Genomic DNA, 20,887 nt, shown 5'->3' with positions numbered 1-20,887 from the left:
TTAGAATCTATGCTGGATTATCGCTGCACCAGTTAAACCACCACAGCGGGGCAGCAATGAACCACGGTGATTTTCTTCGCTGTCACCTCATACCCCAACTTGCAAGATAAAGATGGTTCTAAAAACACTGAGCGGTTTGACGCCAAGTCAATTAATCTGACAGAACAAGACCAAAACAGCCAAGTGTAGACTTTGTGAAGCATTACAGCTCCCAGTAACATGATCCATTTGTCAAGGCCTCAGGTGGGGAAAACACTTCTCCGATCACCCAATGAGTAATTTCCAGCCAACAAAAATTTGCAATCCATCTTCCCAGTTACCATGGTTACGCGAGGACCAGTCCCGGAGATGATTATGTAAATTGAACCTTCCTTGACCACAGGTTTTTTTTTTTTAATTAATTTTACGTGATGTGGATGTTGTTGGTTAGGCCAGCGTTTATTGCTCACCATTCGGTCCCCTTCAGAAGGTGATGGTTTGCTGCCTTTCTTAAACTGCTGCCGTCCCAGGGGTGCAGGGTACACCCACTGCGCTGTTAGACACAAGCACTCCAGGATTTTGGCCCAGCGACAGTGAAGGAACAGCCAATATATTTCCAAATCAGAATGGTCTTCAGGTGGTGGTGTCCCCAGGTATCTGCTGCTCTGGTGGTGGTCGTGGGTTTGGAAGCTGCGGCCCAAGAAACCCTGGTGAGCTTGTGCAGTCCATCTTGGCTGCTAGGTCAGCGATAGACGGATTGAATGTTTGTGGATGGGATGTCAATCAAGCTGGATGTCCCGGATGGTGTTGAGCTTCTCGAGTGTTGTTGGAGCTGCACTCGTCCAGGCAAGTGGTGAGTTTTCCATCACACTCCTGCCTTGTAGATGATGGACAAGTTTTGGGGAGTCCAGAGAGTTACTCACCGCAGGATTCCTAGCCTTTGTCTAACTGTCTGTGAAATTATATGACATGCACCACAGCAGGTTATTAAATTGAATTTCAAGCTGCCAATCAGAGATGCTCCACAAATTAAGGGCAGATATAGCAACATACAAGCCAGCCAGGTTCCAATCCCATGATGTCTGACCCCAGTCCATCACCATCTCCTCAAATCTTAAGATGCCTCAATTTTTTGGCTAATGCCCTTCAACAACTTGGATTTCTACAGCATCTTAAAACCAGACTAAAATATCGCACATTGCTTCCCGTGACAGTTTATCCAGTGCGGAGCTCAGTTTGTCAAGTCAGGTGACATCGGGTTCAATTGAAGACATCAGTGATCTCAGCTGGTTGGAGGAGTCGTGCAGTTGGATTTAGACAAGAACAAACTTAACTAGTCATCGTGGCTATCTGTACCATCAAAAACAGACAGATGAAGGATTTCCCCCATCATACCCAGGGCAAGGTTGCCCGGGCAGAGGTGGCCCTGTAACCCCAGCAAGGAGAGATGTAAGCTGTTCCAAGCGAGTGACATGTTCTGGGTGACCCATCATAGGACGCCATTCAGCCCATCGTGTCACTGCCAGCGCAGTTATCCAATTGGTTGGAGCCTCTTTCCCCCAGCTGTACTGCAAACATTTCCCCTTCAAATAGTCGTCCAATTTTCCTTCAGAGATCTTCCACTGAATCTGCTTCCACCACCCTGTGAGCAGGAAAAAGGTCTATCCTCAAGTCACCTCCAACTCTCTTGCCAATTAACCAGAGGTAACCGATTTCACGTTTCATGCTCTTCACTGGAAACGGGTTCTCCTTATTCACCCCATCAAAACCTGTCAAGATTTTGAACACCTCGATTAAATTACCCCTTAACCTTCTTCACTGTGTTCCAAGGAGAATAATAATCATCTTTATTAGTGTCACAAGTAGACTTACATTAACACTGCTATGAAGTTACTGTGAAAGCCCCTAGTCGCCACATTCCGGCGCCCGTTCGGGTACACACAGGGAGGATTCAGGATGTCCAATTCATCTAACCAGCACGTCTTTCGGGACTTGCGGGAGGAAACCCACGCAGACACGGGGAGAAGGTACAGACTCCGCACAGACAGTGACCCAAGCCGGTAATGAGCTTCATCAGCCTCTGCATGCAAGAAGTCATCCTCAAGATAATTCTACCCCGCCACAAACTAGACATCCTGTAGTACCAAAAGTAATATATTCGAGAACCAAGCTATGTTCAGGCATTCTACACAGAAATTCCACAGACCCCTCTCCCCACACAAATTCTATTTCAACAGTTCAAAAAGAAGGAAATACGCAAAATACAATACCAGGTCCAAACTTCGTCACTTGTTGAGTTGTGAATGATTTGGGATTCTTTCTTCAATGGTTTTAATGGACAGCAAGGGAATTCCCCACCCAACATGTCCCAAGGAGGATAACGTAACAGAAATTGCTGGAAATACTCAGCAACTCCTGCAGCATCCGTGGAGAGAGAGAGAAAGACTTTTATTTTAGCGTCCATGGTTTGGGGGGCTCCACCATCACCAAACCCCTTCCTGGTCTTGTTGACCTGCAGCCTGTTATGGGCCAGGGTTTAGAGAACCCCAAAATGTATCATGGAGTTCACCTGACCCACAAACTTTAATAGATTGTGGTATGGGGAGCACACGGCCCACTCTACAGGTGTGGTACAGCAGAAATGGAAAAGTACTTTTTTAAAAGTAAACAATGTTTATTCCATGAACTCAAGTTAACCTTTTTAAAACATATAGTGAACACCTTAGCAACTATCAATTCAGATACAACCCCCAAAGAATGCAACACTGAGTAATCCTTAGTAACTTCCCAAACAACATCCAGAAGACAAAAAAGACCTTTTAACCGAAGCACATCAGGGTTACATTCTCTAGCGAGACCATTGATAATTCTGAATTCACCAAATGATCAAGAGATGGTCTTTTCATGGCAGAGAGAACAGCAGTACACCTGCTTTGTCTGGCTTCAGCTCCAACACTGAAAACAAAACCAAAAAGACACAGACACACCCAAGCTTTTCACGAAATGAGAAACTAAAACGCCGAGCCAGAGCTCAGCTCCACCCACATCTGACATCACTGCAGTAACCTGAGCAGCCAAACATTTCTTAAAGTGACATTCCCATGACAAGCCCCTCAAGTTGCTTTCCTGACTACGAGTAAACGGGGAAAAGGGCAGAGTTTGTAGAAGATAAGCCATCAGATTGGTGCTTAAAAGCATTCGCAGATACAGCGCAAAAAAATAGCTTTCCCCCTCCCCCCCAAAAAAAAGAAATGCTGCCAATTTGACCATAAAAAAAGGTTAGCCTCCTGAGCATCCCGTGCTCAAAGCTCTTGGCTTCACTGCATTACCCACAATGTGTTGCTGCACCAATTTTAGCCTCAGGATATATACATACATCAGATGCCTGATCCCATGACATTTTGAACTACTAAAACATTCGTTTTTGTAGGAGGAAAACAACGGGAGCTACAAACACATTTGCAAAACGGCATTCGGAGACAGTTGCAGGCGAGGAGAATCTGCCCATCAGGGTTCCATTAGGCCATGTTAGGAACCGACCACAGGGTTTTATGCGTTACACATCAACTGGCCTTTCTTGCGATAGTCTTAATCAGGACCTTTGATTAAAGTCAAATCGAAAAAAGGAGCAGTGGCAGTAGATATGCTCACAAGCTAATGGCGCTGGGGAACCGGTTCAAATCCCACCTGGGAAGCTCTGAGGATTTAAGTTTTGTTTCTAAAATCGCTCCCCCACCCCCCAAACCAATGAAACTGTCAGATTGTCATAAACCCCCCCCCCCCCGGTGGTTAACAAAAGGAACATAGGGAAGGAACCCTGTCCTTCTGGTGGAGGAGAATTCCAGTCCCACACCAATGTGTTTTTGTAGAATTTTTGTCACACGTAGGCTTACATTAGGGGCTGGTTTAGCACACTGGGCTAAATCGCTGGCTTTGAAAGCAGACCAAGGCAGGCCAGCAGCACAGTTCAATTCCCGTACCAGCCTCCCCGAACAGGCGCCGGAATGTGGCGACTAGGGGCTTTTCACAGTAACTTCATTTGAAGCCTACTCGTGACAATAAACGATATTAATTTCATTAATTAACGCTGCAATGAAGTTACTGTGAAAACCCCCTAGTCGCCACATTCCGGCGCCTGTTCGGGCTGAGAGGGAGAATTCAGAATGTCCAATTCACCTGACAGCACGTCATTTGGGAGTTGGAGCACCCGAAGGAAACCCATGCGGACACGGGGAGAACGTGCAGACTCCACACAGACAGTGACCCACGCCGGGAATCGAACCCGGGACCCTGGCGCTGTGAAGTAGCAGTGCTAACCACTGTGCTACCACGCACTAAACTGCATCAGCCCTAAAATGCAGGCCCAGCAGCTCAGATCAGCTGAGGAACTGGCAATAAATAATCGGCCTCGCCAGCCACGTCCGCAGCCAGAAGTGGAGTTCAGACCATTCAGGAACATGCTGTCTTGAATCATCCAAGCAAGTGAAATAATTCCTTCCCTAATTCAGCTTTTTCCACAGAGAGCGAACGCGTTGGGATGAGTAAATTCTCCTTACTGCAAATGCCATTATTCAAAAATGCAAATGAGCCTCACCCCTCTCTGTCGGAAAGCACCAGCTCCCAGGCCAATACAGACCCACTGACACCCTCCGGTAGCCCAAGCTGCTTTATAAAAAAAATGAAGTCAAGCTCGTAGTACAGGCAAAACGTTGGTACTCAAGACAGACTAATCTGGTCCTTGCCCACTTTCTGGGAGTGTTGTTGGACAGCAATCAGGAACAGGAATCCTAGAGGGCACGCCTCTCGGTAATCTGCTTCTCGATAACCTAAAGAAGATGAAGGCAATTATCCCCCCTGCATGTTTAAGGCGGTTCCCCTTTCAGGGATTGTCCCTCAGTTCACTGGAGTTAGTTTACTTGGGTTGATCTTGATCGAAATTGTTGAAAGCGTCCAGCCTGGGCAGGCAGAGCGCAGAATCTGGAGCCCTTCAGTGCCCAAAAACTCTTACACAGAATCTGTGGTCCCACCATCCAAGCCCCTTGGCTGTGAAGAGCCAACACTAAAGTTCAGAACATCAGCCCAAGTGCAACTTGGACCTAATAAACTCTCTCTCTCTGCACAAGGCCAGCACCTTTTGAGGGTAGGAGGCAGGGAGCGAGTTTCCTCACTCTTTTGACAGCCGATCCAGCACTTCAACCAAAGTCTGTAAATGTTTAATTTTTTAAAAAGCCCTTTCCACTGTTCAAAGTGTCAAGCTGCCCCTGGGCCGTGTACCAACTGCTGGCTACCAAAACTTTGGGCCAGATATAGAAAATGTGGGGGGTGGGGGAAAAAAAAAACGAGGGGAAAAAAAAAGTGGTCGGAGTGTAAAAATCATGGAACAATAATCAAGCAAGGTCCCATTCAGATTGGTAGACCAATCAGACTGGTTAAAATGAGCTACTTTAATTTAAGGGGGGAGGGGCGGCGGAAATATTCCCACCAGCTGGTTGGAGGGAAGAGTGAAAAACAATTCCTGAGTACATGCCGGCAACAGGTGGGAGATAAGGATGGAGATTAAAACAGCAAACAACCTCAAGGTTACATTTTTCTTTAAAATGTTGTGGTGACATTGTTGTCAAAATACAGAGGGGAGAAAAACACTGGGAATTATTTGGTGCCAGAAATTCTTCACAAGTAACAAAGAGCTTCGCAAGAGAAAAAGGGGTGGGGGTGGGGAGAGAGAACTGCTGCCATAAATGCTTAACCCTTTTGGAACGTCGGCTAGGTGCAGTCCACCCCCCCACCCCCCCTCAAACCGCCTCCTATTTGGTAACGGCAGGGAGGGAGGCACTGACCAGGGAGACCTTCTCACGCTGCGAATATAGGGAACGCCTCGAGATGCTCTCCTGTCTCACCATCCAAACCCCACTCCCAAACTAAAAATCGGCAAAGCCTTTCAACAAATGAAATGAAAATCGCTTATTGTCGCGAGTAGGCTTCAATGAAGTTACTGTGAAAAGCCCCTAGTCGCCACATTCCGGCGCCTGTTCGGGGAGGCCTGTACAGGAATCGAACCGTGCTGCTGGCCTGCTTTCAAAGCTAGCGATTTAGCCCAGTATGCTAACCCAGCCCCTGGTAGGGAGATAAATCGGGCGGGTCAACCCTGCAGGGCTGACCTGGAATCTCCAGTAATCAAAGACCAATTTCCAGGCCAAACGGAAGAAGAAAAAAAAAATCACAGGGGGAAAGGAAAAAAAATAAAGCCGCTCTTGAATTGTTTATCCGTTGAAGGGAATGAGAATGGGGAGAAAGAGGCTGTTTGATGGGGTGCTCGCAGGTATTAGATGACATCTCTGGTGTTGGCAACACTAAATACAGACCAGTTAAAGTGGGTTTGGGGTTGTAAAATCCAGGCAGTATCTATCGGCCACACCCCAACTGTGTCACATTTAACTGAGGGCACAGGCTGGGAGATAGAGAGTGGCATCGAACTAAAAAAACAGGAACAGACTTAAAAGATGCGTCAAGAGTTCGGGAGAAGAATAAAGCAAGAGATTTTTTTTAAAAATATATATATATAGAAAAGAAAGCATAAACTGGTAAGGCCCATTACACTGCACCATCCATTAAGTGAATAAAATCAAGCTCCAGAGCACTGGTGGTCACACTCCTGCTCCACAATTATCAGCACTCTCAGCTGTCTAGCACCATTTCAAGTGTTCACTTCAGTACTCCTGTCAAAGGCATGTTGAAAGCTATTTGCCCTTACACTATCATTAGGAGCCAAGGAGTGAGCTATAGAGAGTGTATGTGTGTGTGTGTGGGAGGGAGAAGGAAAAAGAGAAACGAGCTGATCCCAGCCTCCCCCAGTGTACATGTACACTTGAATAATTCTTGCAAACATGTCGTTTAAGTGGTTGGCGTTTATGACGCCACTGGGGGAAACAGTCAAAGCTGTGAGCTGTGTGTTTGTGAAGCTAAGAGACTCCAACCACTGTTTCAATTAATAGCCATAAATCGTGCCTATAAAAGATATCCTTTCATGTTGAAAAAAAAAATCTCGAAGCACTTTACGCAAATGAATTATTTTGTGTACACAAGTCTTCACAGCGTAATTTTCCTTCAGAAGCCAGCAAACCCCAGTCCGGCTCTCCCCCCCCCCCCATGCCCCGTGTGCTCCCACCTCATCCGCATGGAAGATTCCCATTCCTCCAAAACCATCATCGTTAAAACGGATTGCCTGGTTAGCTGGTTGTAGGAGCTTGCTGAATGCAAACTAGTTGCAGGTTTCTAACCTCTCAAAGTAACTGCAATTAGTTCAAAAGTAACCAACTCACAAAACAAAGTCTTTGCAACATTGCTCTCTCAGCCCAAGATCAACACATTTCCCCCCCCCCTCCAAAAAAAACACACTTGGAAATTAAGATCACTTTGTGTCTAATCAGTGAAACCCCAAAATCTTCAACCGTACATGAGGAGCTGTGGCCTCTTCCCTGCTCAGCAATGATCAAGGCCTCAGACGAGAGAGAATCTAAAGCATAAAGACGCACTAATTGTCACTGACTTTTACAAGGAGGCCGTTTGCCCATCACGCTGACTCTCGGAAAGAGCTATCCAATTAGTTTGTTCCACTCCCCTGCTCTCTTCCCCACAGCAAATCGAGTATCGGCAGCACGTTGGCGCAGTGGGTAGCATTGCAGCTTCACGGCACTGAGGTCCCAGGTTCAATCCCGGCTCTGGGTCACTGTCCGTGTGGAGTTTGCACATTCTCCCCGGGTTTGCGTGGGTCTTGCCCCCACAACCCAACGATGTGAAGGGTAGGTGGATTGGCCACGCTAAATTGGCCCTTAATTGGAAAAATGAATTGGGTACTCTAAATTAAAAAACAATATTGAGTATTGAATTGGATCCCTTTCAAGGGATGCATGAATTCTCAGATTGACGACCTGATTTGTGCAAGTCCGAGGAACGGGATCCAAGGCCCCACCTCCAAAAACGGATTGGACAAAAGAGCGTTCTCCGGGAGCAGAGGGAGGAATAGCCAGATGATCACCAAACATCTCTGTCATTTCTGATAGATTGCACTGCTGAAAGGCTGTCGGTGCAACCAGTTAGTAATTTCCTGGGAGTCAGGCCAGGAGATGGATCAGAGGCCCACCCTATCGTGGTAACTACCTCCGGCCCTTCACCGCTGCTTTCCTCCAATTCCGGCCTCCTGCCTGGCTCTTCTCCCCCCCTACACCTTTCTCCTTCTTTGAGCCATTCTTGCAGACCCACCTGCTTGTCGAAGCTTTTGGCCATCTGCCCCAATGCCACATGTGCCTCAGTGTCATATTTTGTTTGGTCAGGCAGCACGGTGACGCAGTGGATTAACCCTGCTGCCTCATGGCACCGAGGTCCCAGGTTCAGTCCCGGCTCTGGGTCACTGTCCGTGTGGAGTTTGCACATTCTCCCCGTGTTTGTGTGGGTCTCGCCCCCACAACCCAAAGGTGTGCAGGAAAAGCAGATTGGCCATGCTAAATTGCCCCTTAATTGGAAAAAATGAATTGTGTACTCCAAAACACTCCTGTCAAGTATCGCAGTATCCTAAAGGTACTGTGTACAAAATGCAAAGCGTTGTTATGAGAAGGACAGTAATACAAATGGATAAAAGAGGTTACTTATTCAAATCATTACAGGATACCTTCCTATTCAGTGGTTAGCACTGTTGCTTCACAGCGCCAGGGTCCCGGGTTCGATTCCCGGCTTGGGTCACTGTCTGTGCGGAGTCTGCACGTTCTCCCCGTGTCTGCCTGGTTTCCTCCGGGGGCTCCGGTTTCCTCCCACAAGTCCCGGAAGACGTGCTTGTTAGGTGAATTGGACATTCTGAATTCTCCCTCTGTGTACCCGAACAGGCGCTGGAATGTGGCGACGAGGGGCTTGGCACAGTAACTTCATTGCAATGTTAATGTAAGCCTACTTGTAGCACTAATAAAGATTATTATGGCACAGTAGAATGTCAGGAAATTTAATAATCTTTATTGTTGTCACAAGTAGGCTTACATTAACACTGCAATGAAGTTGCTGTGAAAATCCCCTAGTCACCACACTCCGGCGCCTGTTCGGGTACACGAGGGAGAATTCAGAATGTCCAATTCACCCAACAAGCACATCTTCCAGGACTTGTGGGAGGAAACCGGAGCCCCCGGAGGAAACCGACGCAGACACGGGAAGAAAGTGCAGACTCCGCACAGAGTGACCCAAGTCGGGAATCGAACTGGGACCCTAACGTTGTGAAGCAACAGTGCTAACCATTGTGCTACCATGCCCCCCCGTGCACATTGCGCACAATGTAAGAGACAAAGAATCTCAATTGCTCGGATGATAATTAATGGTTTTAAAGGGAAAATAAACAGACAAATTGGAAGGTTCTATCCAATCTCCATTTTACATATCTCCTGCCCCACCAGAGGTGCAAACACCCTGGACCACTGCTACACAAGCATCAAAGGAGCCGACCGCTCCATTCCCCGACCACGAGCAAATCCGACCACAAGTCGGTATTCCTACTTCCGGCTTAAAAACAACAACTCATGCTGAGCCAGTTAAGAAAACCGTGCAGTGCTGGTCAGAGGAATGAGAGGACACTCTCTGCGACTGCTTGGGGACTGTGGATTGGTCCATATTCAAGGCCGCGGCAGCTAACCTGGATGAGTACGCAGCCACCGTCACAGACTTCATCAGTAAGTGTGTCGAGGACTGTGTACTAAAGAAGACAATACGGGTATTCCGCAATCAGAAACCCTGGCTCAACCAAAGGGGTCACTCCCTGCTGATGTTCCGGACGGAGGCGTTCAAGTCTGACGACCCTGACCCATATAAAAAATCCAGCTATCAGAGATGCCAAAAAACAATACTGCATCAAACTAGAGTCCCAGGCCAACGACACAAACCCATGACGACTATGGCTTACACGAGATCACAGGCTATAAAGCAAGGCCAGGGGGAATATCTGGGGGCTGGAGCATGTTCTATGCCCGCTTTGAGCAGACAGCCAATGTATCAGTGCCACCCACCCCAACAGCCCTGGACACACCCATACCCACTTACAGCCTTAGCGGTAAGAGCTGCCTTCTTGAAAGTGAAACTGCGGAAAGCTACGGGCCCAGATGGAGTCCCTGGGCGAGCACTCAGACCCTGTGCAGACCAGCTAACAAGTGTATTCGCAGATATCTTCACCACCTCACTCCTCTGCTCTGAGGTCCCCACTTCCTTCAAGAAGACCACCATAATCCCAGTACCAAAGAAGAACAAGGTAGCCTGCCTCAACAACGATCGACCGGTGGCCCTGACGTCTGTTATCATGAAATGCTTGGAGCAGCTATGATTTGCTCTCCACAGCCTTCTGCGGTAAAGAGTTCCACAGATTCACCACCTTCTGGCTGAATAAATTCCTCCTCATCTCTGTTTTAAAGGATCGTCCCTTTAGTCTGAGGCTGTGTCCTCTGCTTCTAGTCTCTCCTACCAGTGGAAACATCCTCTCCACGTCCACTCTATCCAGGCCTCGCAGTATCCTGCAAGTTTCAATAAGATTCCCCCTCATCCTTCTAAACTCCCGAGTACAGACCCAGAGTCCTGTATTGTCCCAGAGTGACAATAAATATTATTATTATTATTAAATCAGCAATTCAGCCCTCCGAGTCTGCTCCGCCATTTAATTAGATCGCGGGTGATCTCTTCCTGGACTCAAATCCATCAAATCTAAGCCAACACTCTGGTACGGTACTGAGGCAGAGAGATCGACCAATATTCCTCCCTCAAGAACAATTACCAAGAAGGCCATGATTCAATTGAATGGCCCAAATGACTCTGCTTATGTTCCCAGATTGCAGTGTTGGGTTGGAGGGGGCAAAAATAAACACAAACTGCAATTTTCCACCCCAGCCAATTCCAGTCATCAATCATAGAACCTCTACAATGCAGGAGGCAATTCGACCCATTGAGTCTGTACCAACCCTCTAAAAGAGCTTCCCATGTAGGCCCACACCCCTGCCCTAACCTTAATTTATCATGGTCAATCCACCTACCCTGCACATCTTTGGACTGTGGGAGGAAACCGGAGCACCCGGAGGAAACCCACGCAGACGTGGGGAGAACGTGCAGACTCCTCACAGACAGTCACCCGAGGGTCGCAATTGAACCCGGGGTCCTGGTGCTTTGATGCAGCAGTGCTAACCACTGTGCCGCCATGCCAACCAATGCCTGGCAAGTTCAGATGAAATTATTCTCCCTGCCCCTGAAAACCAGATCACACCAGTGTGCAAAATCTTGCAGGGTATAAAATGACTGCTGCTCCATTTGCTTAACAAGGTATAAAGAATGTCAGAGCTGCTCGAGAGAGACGAGAGAAATGTAAATCTGCCTTTCTCTCACACCACTAGTTATGAAGAGATGGAAGTCAAAAGGGGGTCATCTTTGCCACTGGATACTAATAGGGGCTGGTTTAGCACACTGGGCTAAATCGTTGGTTTTGAAAGCAGGCCAGCAGCACGGTTCAATTCCCGTACCAGCCTACCCGAACAGGCACCGGAATGTGGCGACTAGGGGCTTTTCACAGTACCTTCATTTGAAGCCTACTTGTGACAATAAGCGATTTTCATTTTCAGATAAAGGCCAAGTGACCATATTGGCATTGCGGTCTGTTTTCCCCCAATTAAGGGGCAATTTAGCTTGGCCAATCCACCTACCCTGCACATCTTTGGATTGTGGGGGCGAGACCCAAGCAGACACTGGGAGATGGGAGAATGTGCCAACTTCACACGGACAGAGACCCAGGCGCCGTGAAGAAGCAGTGCTAACCACTGTGTTGCCGTGCCACACCACCCCCCCCCCCCCCCGTCTGTGGGATCTTGCTGTGTGCGAGTGACGACACGTTGTATAAAATGCAAGCTCTGTCCTCAAGCACAAAAGGAAGCTGATCCCTGTTGAGGAATCTTACATGCACTGACTGGGCTGCACCTCCCATTGCATCAAAGTATTTAAGGCAACGTCCCAGGGGAGAGATTCTGTAGTTTCAGACTGAGCTCAGAGGTTTGTGAAAGTTTGGAATTTTCAAGCCAGTGGGTGGTGGAAGCTCAGTCACAGAGTATATTTCAAATCGTATATTAATTGAACCTAGGACACTAAGGAAACCAGACGAGAAAGTAGAGTTTGAGCTGGACCATCAACCAGAATTTTACTGAATGGTGGAGATCTCTCAACAAAAGTCAACTCCAACTCCTTACACTCTTACCTCAATGGGTAGAAGGCTTGTTTGGGATGTCTTAAACATACAGCACCTTTCACAACCTACAAAGTATTTTGTTTTTGTGGAAAGAACAGAAGATAATCAGAGTGCCAACCCACTCTTTCCCAACACCCAAATAAACACAGGATTTACCAGGCACAAATCTGAAAGGAGGAATTTGATCATTGGGCACTTTTTATCTTTCCCTTGCCCAGATGGCTGATCTTGAACTGCTGCCCAGCAGACAGACCTTCGGCATTAAGCTTAAAAGAATCCTTCACAGATGTAGAGTCAAGGACAGGACTTCACATTTGTCTAGGCATTCTCAAATGAATGACTGCTTCTGCTGCACAGCACCTATCGCAGACACTCCTCCAGTAACCATGGTGACGTGTTGGGGGAAAACAACATGCTACGCGGCCAATCGCAGGCCGGGGAGATTCCAGGCATACAAAAGCTCATTTTGTTAATCTGCACTCCTACAGTAGACAGGGAGCCAGGGAAGGCCACTTGCAAAAGTCAAAATACTGTACGACCATTATTGATGTTCAGGGCTTAGCAAAACCCCTTTCAGCTCTCGAAAAGGAGGACAGAGGAATGACAAAGATTTATTAAAGCCGGTTTATTGCCCTCCCCACGCTGAGGAAGAAAGCTCCCATTGTAATGTTTAGATAAGGCAAGTGCACATATACCCAGAGGGCCATAGGGCTGGAGGTGGTTACAAGGATAGGAAGGGGCAAGGCTCTCAGGAGGGATTTAGAAATAAGGGAAATGAAAAATTCCACTACTAGTTGGAAATTTTACATTAATAAGTCACAGACCGAGGTAGCCTTCCATTAGTAAAAAGCATATTAGAGGCAAAGCAGGGAGCTCCGAGACTACAGAGGCATCTAGGGCCCGAATTATCACAAATACACACAGCTGCTGCGTTAAACAGAACAATGCAGCAACTCTGATCTTCTGGTTAACCCCCCCCCCAACCATGCACGCCAACCAACATCAAACAAACCCAAACAAAAAAAAAGTGAAACCAGGAACAGGGTCTTTCTGGGCTTCGTCAAAAAGGGAAACATTAGGGCACATATCATGGAGCTGGGCAAAGCTCAATAACAGAGGCACTATTCTGCGAGACACTGCCCGTGAGGGGGAGTCATCCATCAAGGATTCCAGCAGAAACCTTAATCTCAGAACTACAAGTTTCATTGTTTCCATTTCATTTTTGAATAAATAAATCCCGACCTTGGTTTGGAGTCAAGGTCTCTCTCCCCTCCCCCCACCCCGGATGTGCATCCATGGCAAGGTCAGCGCTTCCTGCCCATCGCTATTCACCCTGGAGCAGGTGGTGACAGAGTAGCTTGCTCGACCATTTTTCAGAGAGCAATTTAAGAGGCAACCACATTGCCAGACCACACAAGGGCGACAAATTTCCTTCCCTAAAATGTGTTGGCGAGTCATGGGTTTTTGAGTTTTGCGATCATTATTAATAGAGACCAGCATTTTCATCCAGATCTTTTAAAAATTAGTCGAAGCATTCCCAGTTGCCAGGATGAGGTTTGAACACTCACCTCAACCCGGGGCATTTAGACCAGGCCTCTGGATTACTAATCCAGAAATATTACCATGACATCAATCGCGGGATCAAAACCCACTCCAACGAATTTAGCACATAATTCAGGCCGACACTTCTAATGTCGTACCGAAAGAGTGCCACAAAAAACAAAGAAAAGTACAGCACAGGAACGGGCCCTTCGGCCCTCCAAGCCCGTGACGACCATGCTGCCCGACTAAACTAAAATCTTCTACACTTCCTGGGTCCGTATCCCTCTATTCCCATCCTATTCATGTATTTGTCAAGATGCCCCTTAAACGTCACTATCGTCCCTGCTTCCACCACCTCCTCCGGCAGCGAGTTCCAGCCACCCACTACCCTCTGTATAAAAAAAAAACTTGCCTCGTACGTCTACTCTAAACCTTGCCCCTTGCACCTTAAACCTATGCCCCCCAGTAATTGACCCCTCTACCCTGGGGAAAAGCCTCTGACTATCCACTCTGTCTTTGCCCCTCATAATTTTGTAGACCTCTATCAGGTCGCCCCTCAACCTCCGTCATTCCAGTGAGAACAAACCGAGTTTATTCAACCTCTCCTCATAGCTAATGCCCTCCATACCAGGCAACATCCTGGTAAATCTCTTCTGCACCCTCTCTAAAGCCTCCACATTCTTCTGGTAGCGTGGTGACCAGAATTGAACACTACACTCCAAGTGTGGCCTAACTAGAGGTTCTGTACAGCTGCAACATGACTTGCCAATTCTTATACTCAATGCCCTGGCCAATGAAGGCAAGCATGCCGTACGCCTTCTCGACTGCCTTCTCCACCTGTGTTGCCCCTTTCAGTGACCTGTGGACCTGTACACCTAGATCTCTCGGACTGTCAATACTCTTGAGGATTCTACCATTTCACTGTACATTCCCTACCTGCATTAGACCTTCCAAAATGCATTACCTCACATTTGTGCAGATTAAACTCCATCTGCCATCTCTCCGCCCATGTCTCCAAACGATCTAAATCCTGCTGTATCCTCTGACAGTCCTCATCTCTATCGGCAATTCCACCAACCTTTGTGTCGTCTGCAAACTTACTAATCAGACCAGTTACATTTTCCTCCAAATCATTTATATATACTACGAACAGCAAAGGTCCCAGCACTGATCCCTGCGGAACACCACTAGTCACAGCCCTCCAATCAGAAAAATCACACTGCCGGATATGCAAGACCGTTAGATGAGAAGTGAAACAGAAAGTTTAAACTTTTATTCAAGCAGGCACTCTATCCTTCCAGAAAGATTCCATGATACTATTTCGAAGAGGAAAATTCTCCCTGGTGCCCAGGGCAATAATTCTCCTTCAACTCTCAATCTCAAAACAGATTAATTAGTCATTAATTTTGCATAAAATTGGATGCTTCCATAAGTAATTCATTGCTGTCCAAAGGTGACAAACTCCGTACAAAACACAAATCTTTTCTTTGCTATTCAGTTGGCACCTGTGGCAAAGGGTCAGCAAATTGAGACACACGCGCACACTCAAAAAGGTCTCTCTCTCTCTCTGCTCAACAAATAGGACCTCACTTAAAGTATCCTACAATCAGCCTCACATCCTCGGAAAATGGCAGTGTTCCACCTCCCACTATCTAGTCATTCCCGTTTTGGGAAGTGCACACGGGTCAGTAAACCAGAGCAGGAACCACTGCACACTGGAAACTTTGACAAACCACAGCTACGCAACAAGAATGGTCACGTCTTTCACAATGCCTGGACCGCACATTGCAACAGCGACTACACTGCGCAATGCAGGAAACACAGCAGCCAATTTACACACAGCAAACAGATAATCGGCTTCTCTAACCTCCCCCCCCCCCCCCCCCCCCCCCCCCCAACCAACAAAATGACAGTGCAGATGGGGAAAACGTTCTGGCCAGGGAGAAATCCCCTCTTCTTCAAAACACGCTTTTTCCGTGAGCCTTTTATATCCACCTCATGGGGCATTGGGTTAAACATTGGACAGATCCACACATCCAACCGTCTCACACATGGTCTAAATTCCAGCCGTGAGGTTGCCCGATCAAAGAGTCAGCGTCATCTACATGTCCCTAGTTTGCTTGTAGCTCGCCTGCAACTCGTCACTGCTCTGAAAGGCCACATTCTGGAGTGATTCAAGTATCTTCACTCCAACAGGCATCGGGCCCCTCCCCATCTAGATATGATCTGCTCGGCACATTCCAACACCTCGCCCTCATATTTCTCTTTTCCGTCATTGGAGATCAGTGCCAGAGATAGAAACATTACAAAAAGCTAAAAGGGAAAACAACAAGAAAACTTCAGACAAACATGAAATGAAAAATATGCTACACGGGAGAGGAGGAAGCGATACTGGCAAGATTTCGGATTGATACATTTCTGAAATCCACCCTGCCATTCAGCTTTTGGGTACACTGCTGCGTCAGTTAACAAGGAGCTGAAGGGGTCACTGAACTTGCTGGGTCGACGACATTGCAATTACTATTTTATAAATGATCACAGGCAGACAAATAAAATCTGCTACCATTTATTAAACAAACCCCCTAGTGGGGTATTCAGAAATACAAACAGATTTTAGCCCCTACCTTCCCCCCCCCCCCCCCCCCCCCCGCCCCCCCCAGACAACACCCATGCAATAGCCAATTCCAGCTTTGCATCATCAGACCCCAAACATGTTCTGAATGTACACCATGCGCAAATTACTCAGAGCAAATAGGACCTGACAAATATAGTGAGTTGCTTTTAAGCGTTGGGTGTGTTGTTGTGGGGGGGGGGGGGCACCGAGGTCCCAGGTTCAATCCCGGCCCTGGGAGTGCGGAGTTTGCACATTCTCCCCGTGTCTGCGCGGGTTTTGCACCACGCCCCCCGCCCCCACCCACCCCCAAAGATGTGCAGGGTAGGTAGATTGGCCACGCTAAATTGCCCCATAATTGGCAAAACGAATTGGATGCTCTCAAACAACTAAGAAAATGTAACCGGGTTTGCCAAGAGTTAACCCAAATGTCCGCAGCCTTTTCTCTCTTTCTCTTCTCACAGCCTCAAGGTGTAGCGACTCGACACGAGTGTGATTCCGCAAGTACCACCCAAAAATTGCTTCATCCGTACGCAACACATTTCCTTTACGAAGAGGAGAGACGAAAGGCCAATTGCAATTGTGTTAAGGGTGGGGGGGGGGGGGAATCTGGTTTACCCTTTTATTCATGGAATATCTTCTCATTAATTTTAAATGGCTTTGACATTGAAAAGAGGGGCTGAGGCCTCAGTTAAGAAGAATATACAGCGGCGGAGGGGGTGGAGGAGACTGATCTCTTCAAAAAGCCTTGTGTGAGAGGCAACAAAAGGAGCCCAGTCCCTTTAAGTTCCTGACAGATTATCCAAGTTTCACATTACCTCTAATTAGTAACACATAATGCTGCGGAGATATATTTGGGAACCAGATCCTGACAGATGTTTGAGAAGCACCATTTCAGAATGCGCCCTCTTTAAAAGTAGCCCTCTGTGCCAGTCAGAAGTAGCAGCTTGTAGCACCAACTCGTGGCAGAATGTGGAAATGCCACCCACAACTCCAACAACAAAAAAAAACACGTTTCAAATCCACAACTATTCAAAACAAACCCAAAACCTCTCTCCTCCCCCTGAAAAAAACAGGATCTGGAGCCAAAGAGCAATCTGGGGAAACAAGCAAATTTGTTTCCTGTATTTTAACAGCCAAAACATGACTTACAGCAAATCCTCGCCATACTCCACTACCACAACCCCCATATTTCCCAACTGCACACTTACCTGCTTATGCATTTCAATATTCAGTCCATAAGACATCTCGTAATACTGAAACAAAGAATAATAAATGCATTAATCTACATCCTGGGATATTTAAAGATCTCCCTGCCAATGAATCTCATCCCTTATTTTCCGCTTGATAATTCCCCCCCACCCTTCCTTCATGTGCCATTAATTTATTTGCACCCAATTTGTTTGTATGACTCTGGTTTTAATCTCTCCCACCCTGCACTTTTATCTTAAATTCTTAATAAACAGCTGTAGTCACAAAAGTGATAACCTGCTGTGGCTCACAGACCACAAGTGTGCACCCTGTTTACTTATTTTAAAATATAAATTTTAATCCAAATACTCACAGGGAAAAGAAAGTGCTGAACTTTTAGCAACCATCACACACAATCAACAAGAGTGCAACTCGATGCATCAACTTTTTAAGATTCCCCCAGCGATGCTGGGGAGTTGGTGTTTCAGTGGCTGCTCCACCAGTGACCCAGGTCTTAATGACAGCCCACAAATTAAGTGGGAAGCGCTAAAGTGGATTAATATAAAAACGTGCCAGAGAGGGACACACACACACACTCACCATAACATAATGACGCTGCATCTCCGTCTTCTCGTTTGCCAGTTTATCACATTCCATTTTTAAGCTGAATGGAAGAAGCCAATGGAGGAAAAAAGTATCAGTTTCAAGGGGTTCAGGGAAGCGAGACAATGTCAACACATTAACTAAACAATGAACTTGCATCACACGCTCTGAATAATTTAAAGCCTTGTTTACATGGACTATACTAACCTACACGCGGCAAATAAATAGCTGATTGCCTTGATTGCTCAATATTATCACTTTAAAATACAGTCGCCCCTATTATCTAATAGATACAAGGAGAGGGGGAAACTGGAATAAGAAAGAGAGAAATCTGGGGGTGGGAGAGGATTGTTCAGATTCGGATCTCAGTGCTCAGCCTCAAGAGAAAACACTTTGCCCACCTGTGATACTGCGCTTGTAAGAACTGAAATTCCTCCTTGATCCGGTCACACGATTCCGCCACGGTGAATTTGAACGGTTGACCAGGTTGATGAGGAGCCTGCGAGTGCAGCATAATGTTTAAACCGGGGGATATAAAACAGGCACCAACACCAAATCCCACTGATCTGACACTCGCAAACAAAAAGATAATAAACCAACACAATGTGCTGCTGGATACAGTTACTGTGTTAGCAAAGAATCCGGTCAAAACTCGAGCTCTGCAAGTTAAAAAGGCCGATTTGTAGCGAGAAGAGAGTGAAACATACTAACCGGGTGCCTGCCTTGAGGATACATCGCTCCCAGTCTGAATCCCGGTGCTGGGGGGGTGGGGGTTCACACTGGGCAGGGAGGGGGGGGGGGATACAGGGGGGTACACTGGGCAGGGGGAGGGGGGGTACACTGGGCAGGGGGGAGGGGGGGTACACTGGGCAGGGGGAGGGGGGGGTACACTGGGCAGGGGGAGGGGGGGGTACACTGGGCAGGGGGAGGGGGGGTACACTGGGCAGGGGGAGGGGGGGGGTACACTGGGCAGGGGGAGGGGGGGGTACACTGGGCAGGGGGAGGGGGGGTACACTGGGGGGGGGGGTGTACACCGGGGAGGGGATACAGGGCAGGAAGGGGGGTACACTGGGCGGGGGAGGATGGTACACTGGGCAAGGGGAAAGGGGGTACACTGGGCAGAGGGTACACTGGGCAGGGGAGGGGGATACAGGGCAGGAAGGGGGTACACTGGGCAGGGGAGGGGGATACAGGGCAGGAAGGGGGGTACACTGGGCAGGGGAGGGGGATACAGGGCAGGAAGGGGGGTACACTGGGCAGGGAGAGGGGGCTACAGCAAAATGCAACAACAAAAATCCTCCAGCTGTAAAAGCGAGTCCACCGCCGCTCGGGATCAAAACCACTCCCAATGCTACAGAACAAAGCAGCAGAGTCCTCTCCGGCTTTGGGGGGGGGGGGGGGGGGGTAACAGAGACAGACACAGACAGACACACACACAGACACGGTCCTTCTTTTGTGTTCTAAAACCAGGGAGGCTCCAACAGGCGGGAACACGCGGCGATCCTGGCGGTGCGGGCAGGCTCCGATCAGCTTCTCTTCCCAGGCGGAGAGGATGGGAAACAATCTGTTTGCAAAGAGGCGGCGGCCGGCTGCGGGCTCTGGATCCTGTCCCGGGGGGAGGGAGGCAGCACCGGCTTCAGCAGCAACAACAACAGCGGCGGAGGAGGAGGAGACGCGAGTCCCGGGAAGGTGCAGCGCAGCCGGCGGGGGCAGGCAGCGCCGGGCAGAGCATGGCGAGGCGGGCAGCTCCCGGTCCGGCGGGGCTCTCTGGCGGTGATCCTCAGCGGCGGCTCCGGCGGCCGGGCGGCTCCGGGTTTTGTTACAAACTCCGGAATTGTTACAATTGTGTTTCCGGGGGGGGGGGGGGTCCCTGCGGATTGCAACTCGATCACAGAGACACAGAGCACCCCCACCCACGCAGACAGACCCACAAGCACGCTCTGTCCCTCTCTCTGTCTCTGTGTCTCCCTCTCTCTGCCCGGTCCCCGCCCCCGCACTGCCGCCAGAGCCTTGACCATATTTGGGTGGAAAGTCACCCGCGTTGGGCGAGGGCGGCCCGGCCAATGGGCGAGCTCCCGGCCCCACGTGGGGACCCCGGCGCCCGGCGCCCCGGCCAATCGGCAGCCGCCCGCCCGGTCTCCCGCGCCCCCATTGGCCGCCGCTCCCCCTGCCTGTCAATCACAGCCTCTCCCAGGCCCCGCCCCCCCGCTCCCCGGGCCGGCTGTCAATCAAACCCCACGTGGGGGCGGCCGCTGACAAATGCCTTTGATTCCGCCTGGTGCTTTGCAAATAGCGGCTGGAATGCCGCCGCTTAATTAGTTTCCAATGTCTCCCCCCCCTCCCCTTTACAGTTCAAACAATCTGTCAGTGCCATGTGGTGAAAGGATACCCCCCCCACCCCCCGGGGGACTGCACAGATTTCCCCCTCCCCTCGTTTGTTTTTTTATTTTTGCAAAAAAAAACATTAATAAAAACTGATGATCACATCATTGCAAATCCCATCAACTCTGGTGACAGTCCATACTTAGCAAATGTTAACCAGAAGATGTCTTGTGAAAGAAAGGGAGAGCAGCCAATTCCAACATGCAGATGTCTAAAAAAGTTCAGACTGCACCCCCAACACACACAAAGTTATTGAATCATAGAATTTTACAGTGCAGAAGGCCATTCAGCCCATCGAGTCTGCACCGGTCCTTGGAAGGAGCACCCCACTTTTA

General features: G+C 48.5%; 1 protein-coding gene across 1 annotated transcript in view; it reads right to left on the bottom strand.

Annotated features, from left to right (window-relative positions):
- LOC119974708 (transducin-like enhancer protein 3-B) overlaps positions 1–19,014 on the bottom strand; it is a 34,094-nt gene extending 15,080 nt beyond the window's left edge. Inside the window, exons 1-4 of the mRNA XM_038813850.1 lie at positions 18,882–19,014; positions 18,572–18,669; positions 18,168–18,231; positions 17,588–17,632 (exon numbers count right to left, since the gene is read on the bottom strand). Coding sequence (XP_038669778.1) covers positions 17,588–17,632; positions 18,168–18,231; positions 18,572–18,669; positions 18,882–18,905 — 231 coding nt within the window. The 5' untranslated portion in view covers positions 18,906–19,014. The remainder of the gene's footprint in view (positions 1–17,587; positions 17,633–18,167; positions 18,232–18,571; positions 18,670–18,881) is intronic.
- Between the last annotated feature and the right edge of the window lie 1,873 nt (positions 19,015–20,887).

Source organism: Scyliorhinus canicula, chromosome 12, assembly GCF_902713615.1.
Source record: "Scyliorhinus canicula chromosome 12, sScyCan1.1, whole genome shotgun sequence".
Lineage (NCBI taxonomy): Eukaryota > Metazoa > Chordata > Chondrichthyes > Carcharhiniformes > Scyliorhinidae > Scyliorhinus > Scyliorhinus canicula.
The sequence above is the reverse complement of the archived record's forward strand: the minus strand, read 5'-3'. Positions and strand labels throughout refer to the sequence as shown.